At 44.2% G+C, this 27,634-nt stretch overlaps 1 protein-coding gene across 1 annotated transcript; it reads left to right on the top strand.

The window, feature by feature from the left end:
* Nucleotides 1–284: 284 nt before the first annotated feature.
* Nucleotides 285–27,634, top strand: NRROS (negative regulator of reactive oxygen species). The gene is made up of 3 exons (XM_066240967.1): nucleotides 285–415; nucleotides 20,292–20,412; nucleotides 25,429–27,634. Exons 2-3 carry the CDS (start codon nucleotides 20,305–20,307, stop codon nucleotides 27,397–27,399), a joined length of 2,079 nt encoding a protein of 692 aa, XP_066097064.1. The 5' UTR covers nucleotides 285–415; nucleotides 20,292–20,304; the 3' UTR covers nucleotides 27,400–27,634.

The raw sequence follows: 27,634 nt of genomic DNA on the forward strand, positions 1-27,634 counted from the left end.
TTTGGGTCAGCAGAGCTCACAGGCTGGGTCCTGCAGATCACCACCCCTCAAAATCTCTAAGGAGAGAAAGCCTTGGTTAGCATTGCTGGGGCCCCCTAAAGCTATGCCCCCCTCCGTGACGGAGCCAGCAGGTCTCCTAGGGCCCCTGGTTCCCGCTGGCTGCCCTCCCTTCCCCCTCACCATCCACCCGCGGGGGCAGTTCCCTCTCTGAAGCCTGATCTCTGTGAGTGCTGAGTCGCAGAGCAGCTCGCTCTCCATGTGACTTCAGTTTCCGTCAGTTCCTTCCGCAAGTGCTAAAATAATCTGATGTTCCAGTGAGAGGAGGCAGCCCAGCCCCGCATTGGGCTGCTCTCCTAGGAGGTCGGAGCCCCGGGAGAGGATGCGCCCGGAGGAGCCGCCAGGGCCTGCCGGAGCCGTGAGTATTTCCTGCGAGGTGGCCAGCTGCCATCCTTCTCCAGGTGGACGAGCTCGGGCCAGGTTGGGTGACAGGTCAACGTCCCTGGCCCTCAGCTTTGGACTGTTGGGGAGGTTGTGGCTTGCTGCATCCAAGCTCCACTGCTTTTGTAACCAGTGTAGGGGCTACACAGCTCCGGATAGGTGGAAATGCATCCCGCTAGCAGAACTCAAAGCTGAACAAGGTGGTGTGGTATAGTGGAAACTAGGGATTCAGATTCCTAGTTTGAGGGTTTGATATCTGGCTCTGTGGGGAGAACTTCTGAGCCTCAGTCTCTTCATCTGCAAAATGGGAATAATAATGCTTTCTCCTGGGTTGGGTGAATGGATGCAATAAGACTACTGGGTGAGCACTGGCATATTGAGTGCTTGAATCTTCTTTCCTGCCCCGTTAAGTGGATTGAGAATCACCATGTCACAGGTGAAGACACTCATACTCATTGACAGTAAAGCATACTTATGGATGTCTTCCATTTGCAGGCCTGTTCCAGGTTCTGGGGACAGGGCTGTGAAGGAGACAGGCAAAACCCCTTTCCCACATAGTGTTCTTTGGAAATTCACTGGGGTTCTGTTACTTGGACCCTCAGCAAGTAAGTGCCAGAGGAGACTAGATCCCAGATCCCAGATCCCAGGCCTTCCTGATCCCTCTCCATGTGGGATGCACGCAGGAGCTAACATAAGCAAGGAGCCACTAACCTGCTCCGGACTGCCTTCAGAAAGGGTTGCCAGTTCACTTGGCTGCTGAGAGAAGGTGACCACGTGCCCAACAGCGGCTGGCACTCAAGCAGGCTGAGGCAAATTCCTAAGGATGGAGCTCCTAGATAGGGCGGATCTCGGGTGAACTTCCAGAAGGGAAGGAATCCCACTTGATGTTTCTTCTGTGGTGGATACAGCCATTTAGAAAGTTAGATGGTAGAAATATTTTGAGTTTATAGAGCTGGTCTCCTGAGATCTCCTATACTTCCTTCACCCACTGTCTGTGCTGCATAGACTCTGTGGATGTTGATGGTTTGCTGGGTTTTATAGCCCTGAGACTTATATATTTGCCTCATAGGTTTTTACATGTATGTCTGAGAGTTCCTCGAGGGAATTATAGAACCATAGGCTCAGAAAAGGAAAAAAAAAAAAAAAAAAGCTCAATTCCTGCCTTGAGGTTTAAAAAGCAAAACAACAAAACTTGGTTCACAAAGAGTGTGCTTTCATCTCATGGGTGTCTTCATGGGAACTTCATGGAAACCCATATAAACCTGACCCCACATAGTATTTCAACCCATCACCCAAGAGCAGGAGCCTCCCAAACAGATAGCAGGCTCCTGGTGGCTTTGTCCTGGGGCTGTGTTAGGAATGCATTGACCTGTCTCTGGTCTTTCTTTGTCCCGGAAGAGCGACAGCAGTACTGATTATAACCTGTGCTCTGGCTGCAGTGTGTATCCACACCACAAGATGTAAACTAGACTCTTGGACGGACAACTAGATGTTCCTCACACCGTGTTCAGATCCATGTTATAACTATATAAGTTAGGAGAGGGGAGGTTTTCAATCCTGACTGAAAAACATTGTCTTTCTCAGGATATGCTGTTGTGTGCTCACTGATCCTCACTTGTGTGTCCTTGTTAGTGACACATATTTTTGCTTTTAGTAAAATTTCTTTATTATACTCATTCTTCCCCTCTCCAAATTATTCTTTTAAACTTCATCATTGAACAAATTGTTATGGCCCAACGTGTGCAAGGCTCTGGACTATGTTAAGTGATGATCTCTGAAAGCTCAGAGGGTGAAGGAAAGGGAAGAAAAGGACATTAATACTTATATCTTATCAAGCCTTGCAAGTAACTATAAATCTGAGTTTAGGGGTCTTTTAGTTGTAAATGATAAAAACCCAATTAGCTCAACCTCAGGAAAAATAAAAGCAAATTGATTGTTTCAAATAACCAAAATGCCTATGAAAAATAGCTTCAGGCATGGCTGAATCCAGGTGCTCTAGCGTTGCTAGGAATCCATCTATCTCCATTCCTCAGCATTGCTTTCCTCTGTGTAGTCTTCATTATCAGGCAGGTCCTAAAGTTGGTGGCAAAGATGGGTGCCTGCAACTCCAAGCGTAATTGCCACCAATTTGGCATCTGAAGCAGGGAGAAAAAGCTTCTTTCCCAATAATTTTAGCAATAATCTTTGGATTGATGCTCATGGGCTTGGCTTCTGTGAATCCATTGTAAACCAATCACTGTGGTTAGAGAAATAGGAGGCTCTGATGGGCCCAGCCTCATTCATAACCTCTCTGTGGAGCCAGGAGTTAAGGTCAAACTCAACCAAACATAAACTCATTCAGAAAGTAAGGGTTGCCTGGCAATGTAAATGTACTTAACACTCCTGCATTTTACATTTAAAATGGTTAAAATGGTAAATTTCATGTTCTGTCTGTTTTACTACAATTAACAATGAAAATAATCAAGAAAGAAAAGAAATGAAGGGGTGGTTTCCTCAAAGGGGAATTAAGGAGTTGTTACCAGAAGGAGAAATGAATGTGGGTAAGCAAAACCCACCGATTTCCAGAGCAAATGCAGTCAGGTGCTGAGACCAAAACTGTGTGTGTCTTCTCACTTTAATGCTGGAGTGGTTTCAGATTGACAGAGGGAATAAAGGAGGAAATAGAACCCTGTCATGGTTCTGTTCTCACCAGCAAGGTGGGCAAGAAGAGTAGGGCTGGTACCAAAGTTGGCTAAAGCCTGGAGGACACCGGACTCCCCACCTCCCCACACAACCCAGAAGTCTGCCTTGGTCAGGTGCTGAGCCATGTGCCCCAAGCAACTTTCTGCCGCCAAGAAAGAAGGGAAAGAATGGGGAGGTGCCTGAACTGGGGTGGCACAGTGCAATGCTGGTTCAAGACCCTCGGTTTGCCTGGTCAAGGCACATATGGGAGTTGATACTTCCTACTCTTCTGCCCTTCTTTAAAAATAAAGAATTAAAAAAATGAGTGAGGAGGGACTTCTCTTCAGGAGACAGCACTTGGAACACTCTGTCTTTCCACCCTGGCTCTAACCAAGCAGGACCTACAGACTGAGGCAGCCCAGCAACCACAGTGCCCAGCAGGGCTCATCCTGGAGTTCCCCAGTAACCTCCTGTCACTCCATTCTATTTTACTTTATTTTTACATTACAATACTTACTTTATTTTTTTATTTCTTAAATTTTATTTAAAAAACATTAACTTTAACACGGTGACATTGACCAATAAGAACACATAAATTTCAGGTAAATATTTCTATAGCATTTGAACTGTTGATTATGTTGTACACTCATCATCCAAAGTCAAATAATCTTCTGTCACCTATATTTGTCCCTAATTACACCCTTCCCGCCACCCCCTCCTCAACCCCCTCTTCCATGTCCCCTCTTCCCTGGTAACCACTTCATTTTTATCTATGTCCATAAGTCTCAGTTTTATATCCCACTTATGTGTGAAATCATACAATTTGGCTTTTTCTGATTTACTTATTTCACTCAGTATAAAGTTCTCAAGGTCCATCCATGCTGTCATAAATGTCACTATCTCATTATTTCCTATGGCTGACTAGTACTCCATTGTATATATGTGTACCACATCTTCTTTTTCCAATCCTCTATTGAGGGGCACTTTGGTTGTTTCCATGTCTTGGCCACTGTGAACAATGCTGCGATGAACATAGGGGCATGTCACTCCATTTTAAATGTCAGACTGGACTCTGGATCCTCCTCATCCTTCTTACTGTGACTCCTCTCCTGGTCCAGCCATGATCCCACAGGTCTCTCCTGCCTTTCCAGTGTCGCCTCTCAGTAGTTCCACCAGACACCCAGGCTGAGCTCTCTCCCTCAGCCAGCGGGCTCAGTGGCAAGTGGGTCCTTCTCTGCCTGGCCCTCGGCCACCTTCTTCAGCCTCAGACATGTTAGCGGTCTCACTGTCCCGACTGGTACCCTGAGACCTCCTCATGGGACTTTCCCAATGGCCCTTCTCTTGTTCTAGGTTCTTGCACCCTTTCTCTGGTCCCTAAACTGAAGCTTACATGTTAGCTATTTGGCTTCATATTTCCTTCTAAATCCTCAGTTTTTCTAGGCTTTCTAGCTTCTCTTGCAGAACCTAGAAAGGCCCTCATCTTTATCATAGGTACACTCCAAGGTTGCCTCATCCCCACAGAAGACCATGACCCCATGGAACACTCAGGGGTGCTATTCAGAATATCAAATACCACATGGTACAGGCACTGAGCAATCAAAATGGACACTGTCATTAGAAGCAGGGTCCTGGGGGCCCTGTTGAGTCAGGTGTTGCCTCCTTGGTTGCTGGATCATGGTAGGGGCCTTGGGAGTTCTGAGAGAGTGGCCAGGCATCTGGGATAGAGTACCTATTTACCAATAAACACATACCTATACAACCCAGCTGAACATTCATTCAATGTACATTCCTCTCAGACAGGTGCACATTGAGCTCCCCCTATCTGGGCCAGAACTCAGATTTGGTTTTGGCTTCACTGTCTACAAACTATGTGACTTGAGCAATTCACTTTGATCTTTTCTAGTCTTGGGTTTCTTATCTGTAAAATGGAGATAATAAGTAGGGATTAGAACATAGTTATCTATACACTGGTGTTCATAGCAACATTACTTACCATGGCCAAAAGGTGGAAACAAACCAATTGTCCACTGATGGATGAATAGATTTTAAAAATGTGGTATATAAATACAATGGAATATTATTCAGCCATAAAAAGAAATGAAATTCTGATACATGCTATAACTTGGAGTGGCCTTGAAAACGTTATGCTAATTTAAATAAACCAGACACAAAAGATCAGATGTTACATGATTCCACTTATATGGTTCTACTTACATGAGGTACCTAAGACAGGCAAATGTTAGCAAAGAAAGAAGAGTGGTTACCAGGGGCTGAGGGGAGCTAAGAGTGAGGAGTTATGTTTAATGGGTACAGAGTTTCCATTTGGGATGATGAGAAAGGACTGGAGATGGATAATGGTGAGGTTGCACAACAATGTAATATACTTAATGCTCCTAGAAAAAGGTTAAAATTGTAAATTATATGTATATTTTACCACAGTAAAATATGGAACCCTGGCAAGTAGCTTCACTGGTTAGAGTGTCATCTCGATACACCAAGATTGCGGGTTCAATCCCCAGTCAAAGATCATACAAGATTCAACCAATGAATGCATAAATAAGTGGAACAACAAATTATTGTTTCTCTTTCTCTTTCTCTCTCCCTCTTCCTCTGTCTTTTGAAAAAACAATTTTAAGAATGGTTGTCTATATTATTTTTAAAAATGGAGATAATGGCCCTGGCTGGTTTGCTCAGTGGTAGAGCGTCGGCCTGGCGTGCAGGAGTCCCGGGTTCCATTCCTGGTCAGGGCACACAGGAGAAGTGCCCATCTGCTTCTCCACCCCTCCCCCTCTCCTTCCTCTCTGTCTCTCTCTTCCCTTCCTGCAGCCAAGGCTCCATTGGAGCAAGGATGGCCCCAGGTGCTGAGGATGGCTCTATGGCCTCTGCCTCAGGCGCTAGAATGGCTCTGGTTGCAACAGAGCAACGCCCCAGATGGGCAGAGCATCACCCCCTGGTGGGCATGCTGGGTGGATCCCGATCGGGCGCATGTGGGAGTCTGTAAGACTGCCTCTCCGTTTCCAACTTCAGAAAAATACAAAAAAAAAAAATGGAGATAATGCCTACTATGTAGAACTGTTATGAGTATAAAGTGAGATCAAGTGTTTGTAAGAAATCTTTGCAACCTCAAGTGTTATTAACCAACAACATTAAGTCACAATTCCATTCTCTTGTATTCATTCAAGAATGTCCTAAAAGCCATTATTTTTGGATGGGAGGAGATATTCCTCTGTGAATTCAAATAAGTTTTAGAGAAAAAAATCAGCCTTAGAATAGCCACCATACTAGCACAATTTGGGGGATTTTGAAAGGGCAAAATTATCCCTCTACCATCCTAAAACTACACCACTAAACTTTATTATTCCTTTATTATTATTTATTTATTTCATCATTATCTATATAAATATCCATTATAGTGCATGAGAGCCCTGATGGGTAGCTCAGTTGGTTAGAGCATCATCCTGATACACTAAGGTTACAGGTTCAACCCCTGGTCAGGGCACATACAAGAATCAACCAATGAATGTATAAATAAGTGGAACAATGAAGTATAGTGCATGAAAGAACATATCAGTCATTTACACTTTAGTCTTAACTGCTTTCCACCTAATTCTGGCTGAGAATAGTAAGATAAAGAGTATCAATTCTTTTTATTTATTTATTTTTTACAAGACAGAAGTATTTTCCACAAATAATATACCTGACTTTTGCAATCTCTATTAAATTAATTAAATTAACCCAGAAGATTGAAATGTAGGAACTTTTTATTATTGATTTGAGAGAAAGAGAGAGAGAGAGACAGGAACAGCAAACTGTTCCTGTATGTGCTGGTTCGATCCTGACTAGGGATCGAACCAGCAACCTCTGTGCTTCAGGACAATGCTCTAACCAACTGAGCTATCTGGCCAGGGCAAAGAACTCTTTTTTTTTTTTTTTTTTTTAAGTTAAATCACTTGGTATGCATTCTAAAGTGTTTAGGGGGAAGTGTACTGATGACTGCAACCTATTTTGAAATACATAAAAAATAAGATGGATTGAAGGAATCATAAAAGGATAGATGGATAGATATGTGATTAAACTAGTAAAAAGTTAATACTAGAATCTAGGTGATGAATATATGAGTGATCACTATCAAATCCTTTCACCTTTGCCTGACCAGTGGTGGCACAATGGATAGAGCATTGACCTGGGTCACAGAGGACCCAGGTTTAAAACCCTGAGGTTGCTGCTTGAGCGCAGGGCTGCCGGCTTGAGGTGTGGGATCATTGATATGATCCCATGGTCGCTGGCTTGAGGCCAAAGGTTGCTAACATGAAGCCCAAGGTCGTGGGCTTGAGCAAGGGGTCACTGACTCAGCTTGAGCACCCTCCCCCATCCTGGCAAGGCATGTATGAAAAGCAATTAATGAATAACTAAGAGTGATGCAACTATGAGTTGATGCTTCTCATCTCTCTTCCTTCCTGTCCCTCTCTTTCTCTCATTAAAAGAAATTTATTTTTATAATAAAAAGGAAGAAAGTTAGATTACTGACAGTAGCTGCTCACATTTATTTTTATAAACATAAAAATCAAATAATAAATGAATCTTCCATAAGAACTATAACAATCTATAATGTACTAGCATATTATATGCACTATTGAGCTATTAGGATGTGATAAAGGGGTGACACATGCACTGGGCCTTGAAGGATGAATAGGAGTTGGACAGTTGGAGAAGACTGGGAAAGGGCCTTTCCCACAGAGGAAATAGGGTGTGAAAATGCATAATTTAGTCAAGGATAGCCAGCATTCCAGGGTGTCTGGGGCCTGTGGTATTGAGGTTGAACTTTGCTGGACTCAACCACAGACTAAGTTTGAATTGCTGCTCTGACATGCTCTAGCTCTATGGCCTAAACTTTTGTGAGCCTCAATTTACCACATGTAAAATAAGAATGATAATATATATTTACCTGCTAGGGTTTTGTGAGGACCCTATTACATGTAAAGCATCTGGCATAGCACTCATCCCAAGGTGAGCAGTCCACAAACATTACCTATTATAATTAAGAGCCTGGAAAGCAATCTGGAGCTTGACTACTATTTCATTGAGCTGGTCAGTAATCAGGAATCCATACCATTTCATTTCTCATTTGTGCTCTTTCTCAAGAGAACCAAGGTTGAGGGGGTGGGGGTGATATATTTCCACTCCCGGCAATAAACCTTGGTCATCACCTGTAACCCCTTTCTTGCCCATGGTCTCCCACAGGCTCTGGGTGTCTCACCTTCTTTGAACACCTAAGGCCCACGCCCTGCAGCTCACATGGACGGAAGAAGGTACTGCACCTTTTGTTTCACTCATTTTAACACCAGCTCCCTGTTTGCACAGAGGAACTCTGCCTTTTCTTCAATTCTGGCACCACCCATCTTACTAGCGAAGTCCACACATTTCCTTATATTGACAAAGCTTTCTCACACATATCTCGCATTCAGTCTCAACACATCCTGTGAGGTTGTCAAGGTGGGTATTATTTGTCACAATGACCACCACTGGAGTGGAGTGACCAAAGAGAACAAACCCATGACACTGAAAGGAAATGACAGGTTTAAAGCTAATACATTGTTGGTTGGGTGCCTATCCACAGGTATCATGTGGGTCTCACATACAAAGGTGACAGCACGGAACTACCACCAGCCATGTAAGGCATTATCCCTTAGTGGAGCGGATTTGCACTTTTTAAGACCTGTGGCCAGATGCAGCCTGTGGCCACGGAACAGAACGAGTAAAATGACCTCTCTTGGTTCTAAGGGCTGACCCTGACCACAGAGGGAAGCCAGATGACTCATTTGTGGCCCTGAGGAGACAAAGCTGAGCAGGATAATGCTCTAAACAGCATTCCACACACTGGCTACCCAGAGTCATATTGGGGAGAGTCCAAGGGAACTAGAGCTGCTGTGGCCTTCAACCTCCGTCCAGGAGGAGGCAGAGCCTCTGCCATTCACAGACAAGATTCTTCTCACAAGCCTGGGTGGAGCCCAGGCTGACCATGTATGCTAGGCTTGGGGTGGGAACAATACTTGGAAACCATTACTCTGCGTTTCTTGTGGCACCTTGTTCAAATCATTTCATCTCTCTGACCTCAGTATTCTTACCTCCAAAATAGTGGTGGGTAGTCCCTATGGAAATGCTACAGTTCTTCTCAAAGGATGGTCAGTTAAGGATGATAGTGCATTTGCCAGAAAAGGCATGTGCAACAGAACTGTTCTTTCTCACACAAATTCCCAGGACCATACCTTTAAGGAGCATTCCAATAAATTTGAAAGGCTACTCCTCTTCACTTAGTTGTCCAAACTTAGAAGAGGATCCAACTCCTAGAGGCAAATGCTAAGGGACCCCAATAGTACAACCAGCCACTTACAAAGCAGTGAGCTCCCATGCTGGGGACGAGGATGCTGTAATGATGACACTACTCTTTTAGTGTTCTTTTAAAACGTGTCTTAATACAGTAGCAGCACTCTTGCAACACAAGCATTATGATTCCCATTTTACTGGAGAGGAAATTGAGGCCAGGAAGTTGAGTGATGTACCCAAGGTCAGAACCAGGCTTTGAATCTGTTCCATCTGTCCTTAACCTGGGCTCTTTCTTCATGTTTTCCTGCCACCTTCCCAGGGGCTGGCTAAAAATATGCAACCCCAAAATCTAAATCTGGACACTGATAACAGAAGGTAATGCTTGCCCTGCAGTGGTGCGGTGGATAGAGCATTCACCTGGAATGCTGAGATTGCCGGTTTGAAACTCTGGGCTTGCCTGGTCAAAGCCCATGCTATAAGCAAGCTATGAAAAACTAAAGTGAAGCAACTAAAGTGAAGAGTTTATACTTCTTGCTCCCCTTCCTCTCTTGCCTCTCTCTGTAAAGTCAATTATAAAATCTTTAAAAAGAAAGAAAATAGACAGTGATATCTATAATAAAACTTATTTTAGACATTAGTCAATGATAATTTTTTCTCCCATTAACTCCAAACATGATCGTTTTAAGAACACTCACAATAATTTCCATCTAATTACCTATAAAAAATTCTTTATTACAGTAATATTTATTAGGCACTGATTATGGCATGTATTTTAATTTTTAAGTAATGATACATTGGTTCTATTATTTAAAACTGTCTTAATACAGTAATTGAAGTGGATTGTTGGAAAATTAGAAACCACAAAATAACAAAAATACAGATATGGGAAAAGTAAGTATCAGGTACATTTCTCTCCATTGTTGAGATTCTGTTTATTTTATTTTATTTTATTTTTATTTTATTACAGAGACAGAGAGAGTCAGAGTGAGGGAGAGACAGGGACAGACAGACAGGAACGGAGAGATAAGAAGCATCAATCATTAGTTTTTCGTTGCGCGTTGCGACACCTTACTTGTTCATTGATTGTTTTCTCATATGTGCCTTGACCACGGGCCTTCAGCAGACCGAGTAACCCCTTGCTTGAGCCAGTGACCTTGGGTCAAAGCTGGTGAATTTTTGCTCAAACCAGATGAGCCCATGCTCAAGCTGGAGACCTCAGGGTCTCGAACCTGGGTCTTCCGCATCCCAGTCCGACGCTCTATCCACTACGCCACCGCCTGGTCAGGCCATTGTTGAGATTTTTATGTGGATCCTTTCCAATATTTTCTATGCACATGCAGATATGTGCATATTCTTTTAATAAACTTGGGTTATACTATAACCATAGCACAATGATCAAAATCCAGAAATTTAATGTTGAAGTAATATTATTACTTCATCCATTATCTCTTTCATATTTTACCAAGTACTCCAGTAAGGCCCCTTTAGTAATTTGATCATTTGTTTAAAGAGGTGTCTGCAGGTTTTTCCACTATTAAGCTATTTTGGATGTGTAAAATGAACAAATAACTTGTATTAATAAAATACTTCAAGGCTATATTAGAATCTTGTTTCCCAACAAATTTTCACTTTTTAGTCTTATTCCTTGATGAATGATTCTTGCTTATAATTAAAGTGCATTTTGAAAAATATATTCCCCGATTCAGATTTCATCCACTTTCTCTAATTTTCAGGTAGCATCACAACGCTTGCATGCACATATAAAAATTATGTTCAACTTTGTCCTTTGTGTTTAAGTTTATTAAAAAGTATAATTCTTGTTTTCTTTAGGTTCTTTTTGTTGGCAACACCTGGGCCAGCTCCTGGGGTGGTGATGGTAGTGAGGTGCTATCATGAGAAAACATGGAGCTTAGAAACAGACTGGCCCTGCAAAGAGCCACCAGGAACAATGAGAGGCAGCTTTGGAACCTGTTCTTACCACCCTCTCTCCAGCTGCATGGTCCACCCTCTTGTCATTCTTTCTCTTCCATCTTCTCTGATCTCTGTCTTCTGTTGACCATTTAATTATTTGCTATCTATATGCCTTGTTATCTACTTCAAAGCTTCTATTCCTCAAGGCAAAATTCCTCAAAAATTCAGCTCCACTTTTTTTCTCTGTGCCTCTTAGCTTCAATTTCCACTGCTAATCACCTACTCCTCTCCCCTGTCTCTGTGCACTGGGATCATTCATAGGGTGCTGGCTGCAAGGAAGAATGGACCTTCCCTGTCAGGTGCTTCCCGGACAGGCAGCTAGGTGGAGTGGTGGTGGAGGTGGTGGTGAGGTCACGCGCTTCTCCTGAGGGCTACCCCTCCAGGGGGACTGTGGGTGTTGTGGACAGAGCAGTTGACCTGGACAGTGGAAGTTACATTAGTACCTCGACCATATTTCTTGAACCATAATCAGGACACATGATGTAACACTTCTGTGCTCTTTCCAGCTGCCTGGAAGCTCTAGTTTGAATGCCAAAATGTTTAAATTTCCCAAATATTTTAAAGGTTTATGCATATATGCATTTTTAATTTAAAGTTTACTGAAAACCTTTCTGAAAAGAAATTTTAAAAATGTATATTCCTGGAAATTTGGGGAAAAAGCGTTACTATAATTTCCTCTCTCCTTTAAAGAACCTCAACAGTTTTTTCATTTTCCTCATTTTTTTAGTTTTGAAAAGTTTCCAGTTTAGAGAAAAGTTAAAAGAAAGCATAATGCTAAATTTGCCAGTTGGCAATAGTTTGCTTTGATTTCTTTTTCTCTCTTTCTCTATTTGAAAGTAGGTTGCATAAACTGTAGAAATCATGAGATTTCACCTCTAAATACTCAGCATACATTTCCTAAGACTAAGGGCACTTTCTTACCTAACCAAAACATCATTATCATGCCTAAGAAAATTAGTTATATCCTGATAATATCGTCTGTACATAACACCACCTGAAAACACGGTATTTAATACACATGTAAATTTCCCTGTTTGTCTCAAATTCTATTTTCAGAGAGTTTTAAAAACCCAAAATCAAGATACATGTATTGGACTTGGTTATTATGCTTCTCAGTCACCTGTAATCAGACATTCGCCCCCATCCATTTCGGTTTTCTCTGTTTTTGGTTGTTGTTTTTTTAGGCTTCAGGGCAAACACTTTTGGCTAAGGTACTTACTACCAAGATGGAGCTCTGTGTTACCTGGAGACTCAGGGTGCAGGTGGTCTAATCATGACGCTGTTTGAACATCTTGGTGAAGGTTAAGATAGCTCTTAAGTTTTTTGCTAAGAATCAGAGAGACCAAGCTGTTTGCCTGAGGCTTTCAAATACCTCTTGGTGTAGGAATTGTTTGAAGTGGTCACGGACTGGGGTTTCTGTTCTTTGTTATCTGTTCTCTGTGGTCTGTGACCAGCTGCCCTTTCCTTTCTCCCATATCCCAGGTAGGGTTTTCTCTTTTGTTTTTAAAACAAAGACAGACGTGGAGCCCTCTTAACACCTGTGTCACCAGCACACAGTTACATCCTAGAGAGTCTCTCCCCTATACCAGTTTATAAATATTTGTTTCTAATACCAAACACCACTGAGAGTTGCCCACTTTCTGCCAAGACCCCTTTCTTTAAAGCTTTATCAGCTTTCTTTGAGGAGAAATTTCTCAATTACATGCTAATATATGTCTAACACTCTGAACAGGTGCTAATAGAGCCTTTAGCAGAAAGGTGGCAGGCAGTCTGGGCCCTGGTAGCAGCTGCTGTAGTAGCCATGGGAAGGTGGGAGGGGAGAGAGGAGGGGGAGAGGTGATCATAAGGATGTCCCCGAATATTAGAAACCTAGCCCCCGTTCCTGAAAATGAATCCAAAACCCTAACAAAACAAAATCAAAACTCAAATCAGAGTTACTTCTTAGTATTCCAAAAATTTGAGTATGAGGAGACCATTTTATGGACAAAAATATCTGATATTGGCCCCTGTCTGATGGCTGTTTTACTATCAGCTGATTAAGGCATTATAGCACAACAGAAAGCGACTTGAAATTAATAATCTCTCTATTAAAAATTAATTAATTTATTTTTGGGCCCTGACCTGTTGGCTCAGTGGTAGAGCATCGGCCCAGCATGTGGATGTCCTGGTTTGATTCCTGGTCAGGGCACACAGGAGAAGTGCCCATCTGCTTCTCCACCCCTCCTCCTTCATCTCTCTATCTCTCTCTCTTCCCCTCCTGTAGCCATGGCTCATTTGGTTTCAGCACATAGGCCCCAGGTGCTGAGCATGGCTCTGTGGAGCCTTCAGCTCAGGTGCTAAAAATAGCTCAGTTGCAAGCATGGCCCCAGACAGGGGTTGCAGGGTGGCTCCTAGTTGAGGTACATGCAGGAGTCTCTGTCTCTCTATTTCCCCTCCTCTCACTTGGAAAAAAAAATTAATTAAAAATATTTTATTTTTTTAAAAATTTTATTGATTGATTTTAAATATTAAAATCAAGTAATTGATTTCAATCAGGAGGAGGGTAGCGAGAAGCATCAGCTCATAGTTGTTTCACTCTAGTTGTTCCTTGCTTGCTTGTATATGTGCCTTGACCGGGCAAGCCCAGGGTTTTGAATCGGCAACTTCAGCGTTCCAGGTCAATACTCCATCCACTGCACCACCACAGGCCAGGTGAAATTAATAATCTTTTAAAAAAGAAGTTATCGTTTGTTAGTACAAGTAAATCTACATACATTTGAAAAATAAAATAGTTTATACATGTGTTTAAGTGTCAGAGGGCTTGATGAAAAAGGAATGCTTCTGCACTCCTGGACTATTTTGATGGAAATTTCAAGACTTCAGTAAGCAGAGACCATGCCCTGACCTGGCAACTCAGTTGGTTAGAGTGTAGTCTCCATATGAGAAGGTTGCAGATTTTATCCACTGTCAGGGCACATACAAAAATCAACCAATGAATGCATAAATAAGTGAGACAACAAATGAATATTTCTCTCTCTTCCTATCTCTCTCCCTCTTCTCTCTCTAAAAGGAAAAAAGAAAGAAGCAGAGACCAGTCAAAAGACTTCACTTACCTTTTCTTCCCTGTTCATTGCAAAAGCAAGTCCCACATGTCCCCTGGACTGCAGCCACACTCCCTGGTCTGCATGTGGCCATCTTCTCCTACCCAAGCATCCTGAGCCCAGAACTGATGTGGTCATGGGATGGGCATGGAAGCACTGCCCCAGGTTACAACCAAGCTGTCACCAGCAAGATCAGCAAGACCTTTCCAAAGGAAGTCAATATTTGCATCCCTTTCATTGTATCACACAGCCCAGGGTCCTCGGTCAGTCTTTCTGTACCTTACTTGGGTCAATGAAGTAGTAATTTCTCCCCATTATTTTTTGAAAAAGAAAAAGCAAACAAGTATAACTTTTTAAAACAGAGGAATTTTTGCAGCCAACATACATTCTTCTTCCTCACATTAGTGTTTTCTTGTTTCAGAATACAGTCTCGATTCACGTTCTTTTTATGAAATGAATCTGTTTTGCCCACTTATTTATTATGAACAGGTCTGAAAGAGAAAAGCCATCTTGCCTTTCTGCCTAAAAAAGGAATACTCTTTATAGATAAGGGATGGAGGGGTTGAATCTCAGGTTTCCATGATAACCAATTAGAATGCATAGTGTCCAGATTAAGAGTAGGCATTGAGCATTTGTGACCCTAATGTTTCAATAACTAATTAGAAAAGAACTAGCTGACATGTGGTGGTGCAGTGGATAAAGCGTCAACCTGGAAACGCTGAGGTTGCCGGTTCAAAACCCTGGGCTTGTCTGGTCAAGGTACATATGGGAGTTGATGCTTCCTGCTCCTTCCCCCCCTCCCCTCTCTATAATGAATAAATAAAATCTTAAAAAAGAAAAGAAAAGAACTAGCAAGGACATTTGTGATGACTGGACACAAACAGGTTAGAAGATAAAGGAAAAATATAAATGAAACACTAAGAAGACTTCATTTTGACATGACGTAGGATTTATAATCTTAATATCTCCAAGTCAGATGTGTTACTGACACAGTACAGAATCTTGTTTCCTGTCAGCACCTGGGTCAATGGTGTCTTATCCTTCAAAGCTTTTCACTAGTTAGAAGCTCATAGTCTTTGGTGTTAGTCATAATCATAATAACCATGGCTGGATAAAAGATATAGAGAGGCTTTCTAGAAACAATTAACTGAGTAAAAGAATATAAGATTTATAGACTGTATATCAAAGAGAATGGAAATTACCATTTTCTGCCTCCACACTTGGAAAGAACTCTTCAACTTCATTATCTGGTTTAAAAAGAAGAGGTACAAGCAGAGTCTGTTAATGCTACCCACTTCTCATGTCAGGATCTTTGGTCTGTATAGAGTATTTTCCTAATGGTCACTCAGACCAAAAGCAGACATAGTTCTTATCCAGCCCCTAGTTGGAACATGGGTCAATTTGTGTTTCCTTTGTATTAACTCTATGGCTTCTCCATTGGTTCACAGCCCACGAGATAAGAACCATTGATCAAGGCCCTTTTAATTAGAATGAGGGGAAGTTCCAGTTTACCTCATTAAAGTTTTTAATGTCAAACTGTCTTGTGTGCCCTTCATCACAACTGTTTTCTTTTTCTCTACCAGAAATGTATCTAAGATGAGCAACCTTTGGCTTTAAAAATGGATGTATTTTTCAGATGTCACAGAGATAGGAATAAAGTAGATCAGTTACTTCTTTGCACACTCAAGTTTAGATACTCTCATATGGCTAGAAATACTGTTGAGTGGTGCTCACCCAACTGAGGCTGAGTGCGGGTGGAAGGAAGCAGTCCTGAGCACATCCAAGAGAGACCATGAAATTCCCCATGAGTTGGCATCCAAACTGTTTATCTGCTACTCCTTGCAGTGGTGTGACTCTGAAGAAGCTTTCTACAGCTACACACTCCAGGAGGTGTTTCTCAACCTAAATGGTTATTATTTTAAGTCTTTTATTTCTTCTCAGGGTCATTACACACCTTTTTTGTTTAGTACTATTTCAAGCCCATTCTCATTTATATCATTGTATCAGTCAGAGTCTAACCAGAAACAGAAACACATAGATTATTCAAAACAGAGGAAATTAATGCAGGAAATTGGCAACACATGACGGAAGAGGCTGAGATGCCAACCGGAGAATAGAACTGTTATCCCAAAGAATAGTAACTTGATGAAGCTGTGACCTCCCCGAGGTAGGATGAGATAATGGAAGGGAGGTGTTACCAGAGTTTAGGAATAACAGGAAGAAGCCCAAGGCAGAGAGAAGGAGAAATACCCTGGATTCTCTCCATGCAGCTGCCTTCTAACCTCCAAGTAGTGCCCCCTGTTGACCAAACCAGTTGGAGTCCAACCGACACCTAGAGCTTGGAAACAGAGCCTTCAGGAGTTAGTCATGTGCAAACCAGAGTGGGTTAGGGGAAGGGTGAACCATGGATCTGAGGACAAACAGCTCTCAACCACCACAGTCTCTGTTCCTGGGCTTTGCCTTGTTCTGGAATTTATTAACATAGAATTTTTAATCCAAACTTTCCACATGTTTTTTTACATGTTTAGTTGATATAATGATATATTTGTTCTTCCAGACAAATCATTCATTATTTTATTTTCTTTGTGTAGCTGCTGAATTACATTGGAGATTATGCATAGGAATTACAATCATATAATCCGTTCATTGGTGTTTTGAACTTATAAATAATAATTATGTTATTAACTACCTTCACAGTTAATGAAGCACTTTCACATATACTATTTGATTCTTGTTAAAAGTCTGAAAAGTTATTTTTATTCTCATTTTATAGAAAGATTAACTGAGTCTGAGACTTTATGTGAATTGTTCAAGGACAAATAACAAATACTGAAGGCAGAATTCAAATCCTGGTCCGTCTACTTCAAAATTCCTTAATCTTCCCACGTTATCTCATGACAGAAGTAGTTGCCCAGAGGATGTAGCAAGAGTTTTTCCATGCTGTTTGGGTTTAGGAGAAAGGAGAAAATATGTTTTAAATTTATGAAAATTGTCTTGTTGACCCCAAAATGAAAATTATACTCTGGGCATAAGTGACATCAGGACTATGTAGCATTCTAGTCTAAGAGTTACATTCTCCCTGAAGCAATTGCCCTCTCTCCCTGAACACATCTAGATCCAGTATTTCAATAGATGGGGCTGGCTGTTTTAGAAGGGTCAGTGTCACAAGTACCATCTAGATTGAGCAGAGATGGTGAAGGAGGAGAGGAGGGAGCAGGTTCACGGTTCCCATCGCCCTGTCTCTCCTCAATAAAATACAGGATACCCACTGAAGTTTGAATGTCAGATAAACAATGAATTTATTTTTAGGATTAAGTGTGTTCCATGCAGTATTTGGGACACACTTACTTACCCTAAAAAGTTATTTGTTGTTTATCTGACATTCAGATGGCATCTTGGAATTTGCTATGTCTAGCTACTTTATCTCAAGGTGGGCAGGGATCCAAGTTTTCAGGTGTGTGTGTGTGTGGGGGGGGTAAGGATATGAGGCCAGGAGCCCATATGGCTCTGTTTTTGCCATCTGTGCCCTGCACATGCCGTGAGGTGATAATTCCTCTGCACAGGGGAAGAAGCAGAAGGAGGGTTGAGGAGGAGGATTTCCAGTGTTGGGAAAGTACTTATAAATTCTGAATCAAAGGCTCCCTCTGTGGCAAGGAGAGCTGACCTGACCAGAAGTGAAGATTGAAGTTAATTTACCTGGTTTCACTTAGCTTTTCTGTTTTCACTGAAAACAGTGTTTTCACTGGGTAAGTATTCAAATTTGACCAGGAAGTTAAAGTGAGCCTTATTGAGTAAACTTATTCAAAGAAAGGGAAAGAAGAAGAAGACCTATAGAGCTGAAATGTGTCAGGTGGAAGGGTCCGTGGAATAAGTGAGTTCACATTAGCGCTGGTGCTGCTGGCTCCAGAGAAGACTGCCAGCAGACCCTGTGTAATGTCAGGTCAACGTCAGGAGAGGATGGGACAGTCGGAATGCGGGGGCCAGGCACCTGCCTCAGATTCTGAGGAATGTCAGGCTGGGAAGGGATTCCACTGGCTATAAACTTTCCCAACAGGAGGGAAGTCAATTCAATAGGACCTGCAAGCAGAGAAATTAGTCTGGTTTCTAATATTAAGTATGTTCCATGCAGTATTTGGGACACACTTACCCTAAAAAGCTCATCCTGGAGCTCAGGGAGGGGGAGTTTGCTTGCTGTTCTCAGCCCTGCCACTAAATTGATCTTGATCTTTAAGGCCCTGGCCAATTGGCTCAGTGGTAGAGTGTCAGCTCAGCGTGTGGAAGTCCCATGTCTGATTCCCGGTCACAACACACAGGAGAAACAACAATCTGTTTCTCCACCCCTTCCTCTCTCTCTCTCTCTCTGTCTCTCTCTCTTCTCCCACAGCCATGGCTTGTTTGAAGCAAGTTGGCCCTGGGCACTGAGGATGGCTCCATGGCCTTGCTTCTGTGCTAACATGGCTTGGTTGCTGAGCAATGGAACAAAGGGCCCAGATGGACACAGCATTGCCCATAGGGGGCTTGCCGCGTGGATCCTGGTCAGGGTGCATATAGGTGTCTGTCTCTCTGCCTCCCCGCCTCTCACTTAATAAAATAAATAAAGAAAGAAAAAAAGAAAGAAAGAAAGTTGAATAAGCATTATTATCTCTTCATGTACTCACCTGTAAAAATGTGATGGTGGAGGATATATTACATTTCTATTGTGGTTCCTCTTAGTTCTAAAATTCTGTTGATATGTGTATAATTTTAAGCCTTCTCATGACTTCTGTTCTGTGCTCACTGGCCAGGTAACAGGGCTGGTAATCATACTTCATCAATAATCCTTATTATACTGAAGATTACTTTTACATTTTCCCCCTATCTAGTTTTTCCCTTATCCAGGTAAAATATCAAAATCTATTTTCAAAAGGTTTTTAATAATCAAATGAATTAACCAATGAGATCTACTCTTTTGTAAAGGCCTCATGTCAGCAAAAACAATTAGTAACTCTATGCAACAAGAGGCAACAATTAATACTTCAATCCCAGTTTACCGTTCACTCTTCAAAACATATTTTTGTGTTCAGGTGATACATCAGATAGATTTGAGCTTTGGGAGGAAAACATTAACAGAACTGAAAAACACAACAAACTCTAAGCAACCTGAGACTCGGTTTCTTAATTCCTTTTTTTTTTTTTTTTTGAGGTAAGTAGGGAGGGAGAGAGACAGGAATTGAGCTGCTCCTGTATGTGCTCTGACCAGGGAATTGAACCAGCAACATCTGTGCTCTGCAACGATGCTCCAATCAATGGAGCTATTCGGCCAGGGCTTAATTTTTATTGATTTTTAGAGAGAGAGAGAGGAAGGAAGAGAGAGGGGAAGTGGCAGGAAAGCATTCATTTGTTGTTCTACTCAGTCGTGGATTCTTTGGTTGCTTCCCATGTGTGCCCTGACCAGGTTCCAAACCCACAACCTTGTTGTTTCGGAATGATGCTCTTAACCGACTGAGCTAACCCACCAGGACCTTCCTCAGACCTTTTGTTTCTCACTTCTATTACTGGACTAGGGAGTCTCAGTGTTCAGCCACCTGTCCATCAGATGGTAGAGGCAAAATGAAAATGAGTCCTTATTGACAGTTGCAGTGAAAGGTTGAAAGTCTTGGCTAGCTTAGGGTATGTAAATAGTTTGTGGGTTTCCACCTGCCGGTAGCTATGGCCTTCCAAGACCAGACAGAACTGGGAACTGGCTCCTGCTGAGAGTGAAAAGCAGCCCTCTGCTTTTTAGAGAAAAGTAAGAGACGTCCTTCTCTTACTCGCTTCTCGCTTCCCCTCTGTCCACAGTGCTGCACTTGAGATGGAGTTACTGCCCCTCTGGCTCTGCCTTGGTTTTCACTTCTTAACAGTGGAATGGAGAAACCGAAGTGGAATGGCCACAGCTGCTTCCCGACGTGGCTGTGAGTTGGTGAGTTTTCCCAGGAGCCCCGAGTTGTCTGTTGTTCCTGTTTTGACAAGGTTGGTTCATTCAGAAAGCTGATAGGATGAATGAATCTGAATCACTTTGTACCTGCCTGGCATGATGCCATGTGCAACCTGCTATTTAACCAAAGGCTAATACGATGCCTAGGAAGTCTCTGCCCCACCTTTTTCTTTTCTTTTCTTTTCTTTTTTTCCTTTTTTTTCTTCTCATTTTTCTGAAGCTGGAAACAGGGAGAGACAGTCAGACAGACTCCCACATGCGCCCGACCGGGATCCACCCGGCACGCCCACCAGGGGCGATGCTCTGCCCACCAGGGGGCGATGCTCTGCCCCTCCGGGGCGTCGCTCTGCCACGACCAGAGCCACTCTAGCGCCTGGGGGAGAGGCCACAGAGCCATCCCCAGCGCCCGGGCCATGTTTGCTCCAATGGAGCCTTGGCTGCGGGAGGGGAAGAGAGAGACAGAGAGGAAGGTTCGGCGGAGGGGTGGAGAAGCAAATGGGTGCTTCTCCTATGTGCCCTGGCCGGGAATCAAACCCGGGTCCTCCGCACGCTAGGCCGACGCTCTACCGCTGAGCCAACCGGCCAGGGCTGCCCCACCTTTTTTATACCCACTGAAGACAGGAGGCCTCAGAAATAGGCCTAGGTGAGTCACCTACAGCAACAGCACCTTGTGAGGAATCTGGACGATTGAACTCCACTAATGTGACCGGAACCTCATAATGGTAAGGCATATTAAAGTTGGAGAAGCCCAGCTTCAGAGTTTGTGTCTGAGTCGGTAGCAAATGCTTACAGAGCTGTACTGAAGAGCATGCTGCCCACCCACACTGCGCAGCAGCGTTCTTGACCCTGGGAGGTTTCAGACAATCCAGGAAGTAGATGCCTGAACTTCTGTGGTCTACCCTCTCCGGGGCTTTCAGCTACATGTGGAAAAAGACTTGGCTCGTAACTGAGCACATTTCTAAAACATTTTCCTTTGCTTATAACTCAGTGATATATAAAAAAAATCTGCCTTTGAAATACACATTTAATAAACATTTCTTGAGTCCCAGGCACTGGGAAGACAAAGTGGATGTCAGGATTAATACTTATATTCAAAACTGTGTTCTTAAGGCTGATGATTCTTAAAAACCCAGCTGGTCATAGTTCTTAACCACTTTTAGTAACCTCTAACCATTACACTGTAGAATACTCCAGCATGTGGTAGAGGTTATGAGGCAGACCAAGTTTAAACCTCAGCTCCAATACTGACTAGCTAGTGACACTGGGCCACTCTGCCTCAGTTTACTCATCTGCAAACTATAGAAATAATAATAGTACTGACCAATAATACTGTAACACTGTATTGTTATGATGATTAAATGAGTTAATGTACTTAAAGTATTCAGAATAGTACCCTGAATGTAGTAAGTGCTATGTTTTATCCATTATTGTGGTTGCTAGTCTCTGCTTCACAGACTTCCATTATTTCTTGACAGAGACAATAAAAGGTTAACTTTGCAGCTACTTCAGGAGTTACCAGGCATAGGAAGAGGAGGGAGGAAAGCATGAGTTCTTTGACAGTTTTCCTGCCTGACCCTGAGTCGGGATTCAGCTGCCAGTGAGCTCAAAGAGTGGATTTCCGGTGGCTTTTCTGAGTTGAGAGCAGAGATTTGAGAGTCCAGATGCCCTTGATTGCCTCTCCTTGCATTAGCCATGTTACGTTATCATAAAATGGATGTGATGAGGTTTTCTTGGGCTCTGACAGGCCGGTGGTCCTTTCGCAGCACTACAGCTGGGCCACAGAGCATTGCAGGGGTACGACCCCCACAACTGCAGCAGCTGTGGTGAAGCAGGGTCTCACACCATTTGGAAAGTCCCTAACCACAACATTCTCCGGAGTCCCTGTGGGGGAGACCAGCACTTGCTCAAATAAAGAAATACACCTTGCTTCTGCATGGGGAGATTTAGTTTGTAAAAACGTCAGTTCTTCCCCCAGTTACTCTATGGTTGTAATGCCACCCCAATCAAAATTCCAGACTTTTGGCGGGGAGGAGAGGCGTGGAAGGAACTTGATAAATTCATTTGAAAATGAGAAACTACTCAAATACTCAATAGTAGGAAATTGATTACATAGTACTTATTATTATAGTTAACATTTATTAAGCATTTATGTGCCAAGTTCTGTGTTTAATGTTTTATATAAATAATCACACTGAATCCTCATTAAGAAAAAAAAACCCTGTGAGAAAATTAAAAATATAATTTTCATCTCACAGGTGGAGTAATGAAGGTCTCGACTGGTTAAGTAACCAGACCAAGGCCACCTATTTGTTAAAAAGCAGAACCAAGCCCTGGCCGGTTGGCTCAGCGGTAGAGCGTCGGCCTAGCGTGCGGAGGACCCGGGTTCGATTCCCGGCCAGGGCACATAGGAGAAGCGCCCATTTGCTTCTCCACCCCCTCCGCCGCGCTTTCCTCTCTGTCTCTCTCTTCCCCTCCCTCAGCCAAGGCTCCATTGGAGCAAAGATGGCCCGGGCGCTGGGCATGGCTCTGTGGCCTCTGCCTCAGGCGCTAGAGTGGCTCTGGTCGCAATATGGCGACGCCCAGGATGGGCAGAGCATCGCCCCCTGGGGGGCAGAGCACCGCCCCTGGTGGGCGTGCCGGGTGGATCCCCGTCGGGCGCATGCGGGAGTCTGTCTGACTGTCTCTCCCTGTTTCCAGCTTCAGAAAAATGAAAAAAAAAAAAAAAAAAAGCAGAACCAAGATGAACTGACCCTAGAACTCTTGCTCTTAATCACTAAAATAATCATGCAATGAACTAATAATTGCTAAACAGAATGTGATCAAATTTATTATTGCCAAGGCAGTATGTCAATTATATATTATTGAGGGAGGAATAGATGACTGAACAGTTTGTAGAGTGTAGTCACATTAAAAATTTTTTTTTAGCCTGAACCGTGATGTCACAGTAGATAGAGCATCAACCTAAGACACTGGGGTCCCAGGTTCCAAACTCCAGGGTCGCTGGCTTGAGCAAGGGTCACTGGCTCAGCCGGAGGCCCCCGGTCAAGGCACATATGAGAAAGCAATCAATGAACAACTAAAAGTGACAGAACTAGGAGTTGATGCTTCTCATCTCTCTCCCTTCCTGACTCTCTCTCTTTCCCTTCCTCCTTCTCTCTCTTTCTCTTTCACTAATAATAATAATTTTTAAAAGAAAAGGTAGATAATATCTTTAGGAAAAAGTCCAGAAGGAAATGTAACCAAAAAGTTAGTGATGTTTCTTTGAGGGAGAGGCTGAGGTTACTGAAGAGTTTAAGTTTCTGTGTTTCTACATTGTATCAATTTTTAATTATTAGAAGGTTTCATTTTAATAACTAGATAAAGAAGTTGAGGCTGTGAGAGGTTAACTCCTGTCCAGCATCTAAAGCTAATACAAGGCAGAGCCAAGATTTAGACTCCTCTGTCATCTTTCCAAACCTGTGCTTCTTCCCGTCTCTCGGGACTGTTTTCTCCTTTTCCATTACTTCACTTGCCCCTGGGCTTGATAACCACAATTTTAGGCAATCACAGGCCTTGTCCTACTGGCTAATCTGTGCAAAGGAAGGCCATTGTTCTTCTCTTGTCACTTAAAACTTTTTTCCTGGACACTTAATTGACATCCTGTGGCTGGTGTTTCTGCCAATCTTGTAAAACGTTAGGTTGAGTTTATCCTGAAGCTTGAGTGACTTCTGCAATGAGACCAAGGTCGTCCCATCCCTCCTGCCTCTTTATGCAGCACAGTCGTGGTAGAAGGGCATCCAGGAAAAGCACTGAAACGGGCATTAAGAGCTCTGGCTCTGGTTCCAACTGTGCCATTGACTCTACTTCTCTCCAGACCCTACTCTAATTCTCTGTACAATTCAGGGTGATGATAAGCTCCCTGAAGTCCTTCAAAGTTGAAATATGGCCCTGGCCGGTTAGCTCAGTGGCAGAGCATCGGCCTGGCATGCAGGAGTCCCGGTTTCAATTCCCGGCCAGGGCACACAGGAGAGGCACCCATCTGCTTCTCCACCCCTCCCCCTCTCCTTCCTCTCTGTCTCTCTCTTCCCCTCCCGCAGCCAAGGCTCCATTGGAACAAAGTTGGCCCAGGCGCTGAGGATGGCTCTGTGGCCTCTGCTTCAGGCGCTAGAATGGCTCTGATTGCGGCAGAGCGATGCCCTGGGTGGGCAGAGCGTCGCCCCCTGGTGGGCAGAGCGTCGCCCCTGGTGGGCATGCCGGGTGGATCCCGGTCGGGCGCATGCGGGAGTCTGTCTGACTGCCTCCCCGTTTCCAACTTCAGAAAAATGCAAAAAAAAAAACCCCACACACAAAGTTAAAATATTTACCAATTCAGAATGTAGAGGAGTATCCCCAACAAAAATTCTGGGGGCGAAATGAAGATGCCGCTGCACCTTGGGCTGTTAGGCGGCGTCCCTCCTCGACACACAGGTGTTACGATAATAGTGATTACAAAGCAATAGTGACTGACTGCATTAATAGTGTCCACTGTGTCACTCGTCTAATTTCACTGCAATCCTCTGAAGGAGGTACTATCTTTATCTACACTTTTCAGAGGAAATCTTAAACTTAAGCTAAATTATTTTGCCCAAGGTCACATGTTAATAAATGACAGAGGAGTGATTCAAACCCAGTAGAGACCTGTCCTCAATCCCTCTCATAGCTAAACCCAAACTACAAATACGATTGTTACCACTCAGCACCTAATAGGTGCTTAGAGCTTCTGTAATATGCCCGTGTTTCAAATGAGGACTAAAACTCAGCTCCCAAATGACTATTTCAGTGTGAAGGTAAAGAACAAGGAAACGTTCCCTTTTTCCAACAGTTTCTGGTCCTTTGGAAAAAAAATATTAAAAAATCTCTAAAGCCGTTCTCAAAAGTTATGGAAAGAGTCTGAACTACTTTAGCACAGAACTAAGTTTCTGTACTTAGGCCTCTGCCTCAGAAGGCTCCTCCCTGCTGACCAGTGTGTGTTTTTGGACATAGGTTGGTGGAGTCACTGACTGTCGAGGGCAGAACCTGGCTTCAGTGCCCAGTGATCTCCCTCCGCACTCGCAGACGCTCATTCTGGATGCCAACCCTCTGAAGACCCTGTGGAATCACTCCCTGCAGCTGTACCCTCTCCTGGAGAGCCTCAGTCTGCACAGCTGCCGCCTGCAGCTCATTGGCCGCGCCGCCTTCCTGGAGCAGGTGCGCCTGCGCAGCCTGGCGCTGCCCGACAACTCCCTGGCGGAGAGCTACAGGGAGACGGCGGCCGCCTTCCGCAGCCTGCGGGCTTTGCAGAGGCTGGACTTGTCGGGGAACTCCCTGACGGAGGACATGGCGGCCCTCATGCTCCAGAACCTCTCCTCACTGGAGTCTGTGTTCCTGGCAAGGAACACCATCATGAGGCTCGACGACTCCGTCTTCGAGGGCCTGCGGCACCTCAAGGAGCTGGACTTGAGGAGGAACTACATCTTTGAGATTGAGGGCGGAGCCTTCGGAGGCCTGACTGAGCTGAGACACCTCGACCTGGCCTACAACAACCTGCCATGCATTGTGGACTTCAGCCTCACGCAGCTCCGGTCCCTCAATGTCAGCTACAATGCCCTGGAATGGTTTCTGGCATCAGCGGAAGAGGCTGCTTTTGAGCTGGAGGTGCTGGACCTCTCTCACAACCAGCTGCTGTTTTTCCCACTCCTGCCCCAGTCCAGCAAGCTGCACACCCTCCTGCTGCGGGACAACAACATGGGCTTCTACAGGGACCTGTACAACACCTCGTCGCCAAAGGAGATGGTGGCCCAGTTCCTCCTCGTGGATGGCAACACGACCAACATCACCACAGTAAACCTTTGGGAAGAGTTTGCTTCCAGCGACCTTGCAGGTCTGCGCTTCCTGGATATGAGCCAGAACCAGTTCCAATATTTGCCTAATGGCTTCCTAAGGAAAATGCCTTCCCTCTCCCACCTGAACCTCAACCAGAATTGCCTGATGACGCTCCACATCCAGGAGCACGAGCCGCCAGGAACGCTCCTGGAGCTGGACCTGAGCCAGAACCAGCTGTCCGAGCTGCGCTTGGCTCCGGGGCCCCCCGGCTGCTTGAGGAGCCTCCGGGCGTTCAACCTGAGCTCCAACCAGCTGCTGGGCGTCCCGACTGGCCTTTTTGCTGAAGCCAGTAACATCACTACAGTTGACATGAGCCACAACCAGATCTCACTTTGTCCCCAGCCAGCTGGCTTAGACCACGTGGACCCCCCCAGCTGCGTGGATTTCAGGAACGTGGCGTCTTTGAGGAGCCTCTCTCTCGAGGGCTGTGGGCTGGGAGCACTACAGGACCGCTCGTTCCAGGGGACTGCCCTCACCCACTTAGACCTGTCTGGAAATTGGGGGGTTCTGAACAGGAGCATCACCCCTCTTCAGAATATTGCCCCCACGTTACAGATTCTGTCTCTCAGGAACGTGGGCCTCAGTTCCGGCGTCATGGAGCTGGACTTCTCTGGGTTTAGGAATCTGAGGGGCTTGGATCTGTCAGGAAACTCCTTGACCAGCTTCCCCAGGTTCAGGGGCACCCTGGCCCTGCAGACCTTGGATCTCCGCAGGAACGCGCTCACAGCCCTTCCCCAGAGGGCTGTGTCTGTGCAGCTCATGACAAGTCTGCAGACCATCTACCTCAGTCAGAATCCGTATGACTGCTGTAGGGTGGAGGGCTGGGGGACCCTACAGCATCTGCACACCATTGCCGACTTGGCCCTGATCAGTTGCAACCTCTCCTCCAGGATCATTCGCCTGATGGACCTGCCCAGAGCCACGCCTCAGGACTGTAAGTGGGAAAGGGTGGACATGGGCCTGCTCTACCTTGTGCTCATTCTCCCCACCTGCCTCACCCTGCTGGTGGCCTGCACTGTCATCTTCCTCACGTTCAAGAAACCTTTGCTTCAGGTAATCAAGAGCCGCTGCCACTGGTCCTCCATATACTGACCTGGCTGTGAGTCAAGGTTAGACATCTGGTCTGGGCACGGAAAGACACTAACTCGGCTAGGTTTCAAGATCTGATGCAGAGGACAAGTCTGATGAATTGAGCTTTAAACTAAAGTATAAAATGCTTCTGATTCTTAGTCACTCCAAGTTCTTCCTCCATCATTATGATTCATCCTTACCATCCTGATAAAATATTTATTAATTGACATTCTACAGAAAAAAAAAACATGTTTCA

The sequence above is a fragment of the Saccopteryx bilineata genome, chromosome 8, assembly GCF_036850765.1.
Source record: "Saccopteryx bilineata isolate mSacBil1 chromosome 8, mSacBil1_pri_phased_curated, whole genome shotgun sequence".
NCBI classification, from domain to species: domain Eukaryota; kingdom Metazoa; phylum Chordata; class Mammalia; order Chiroptera; family Emballonuridae; genus Saccopteryx; species Saccopteryx bilineata.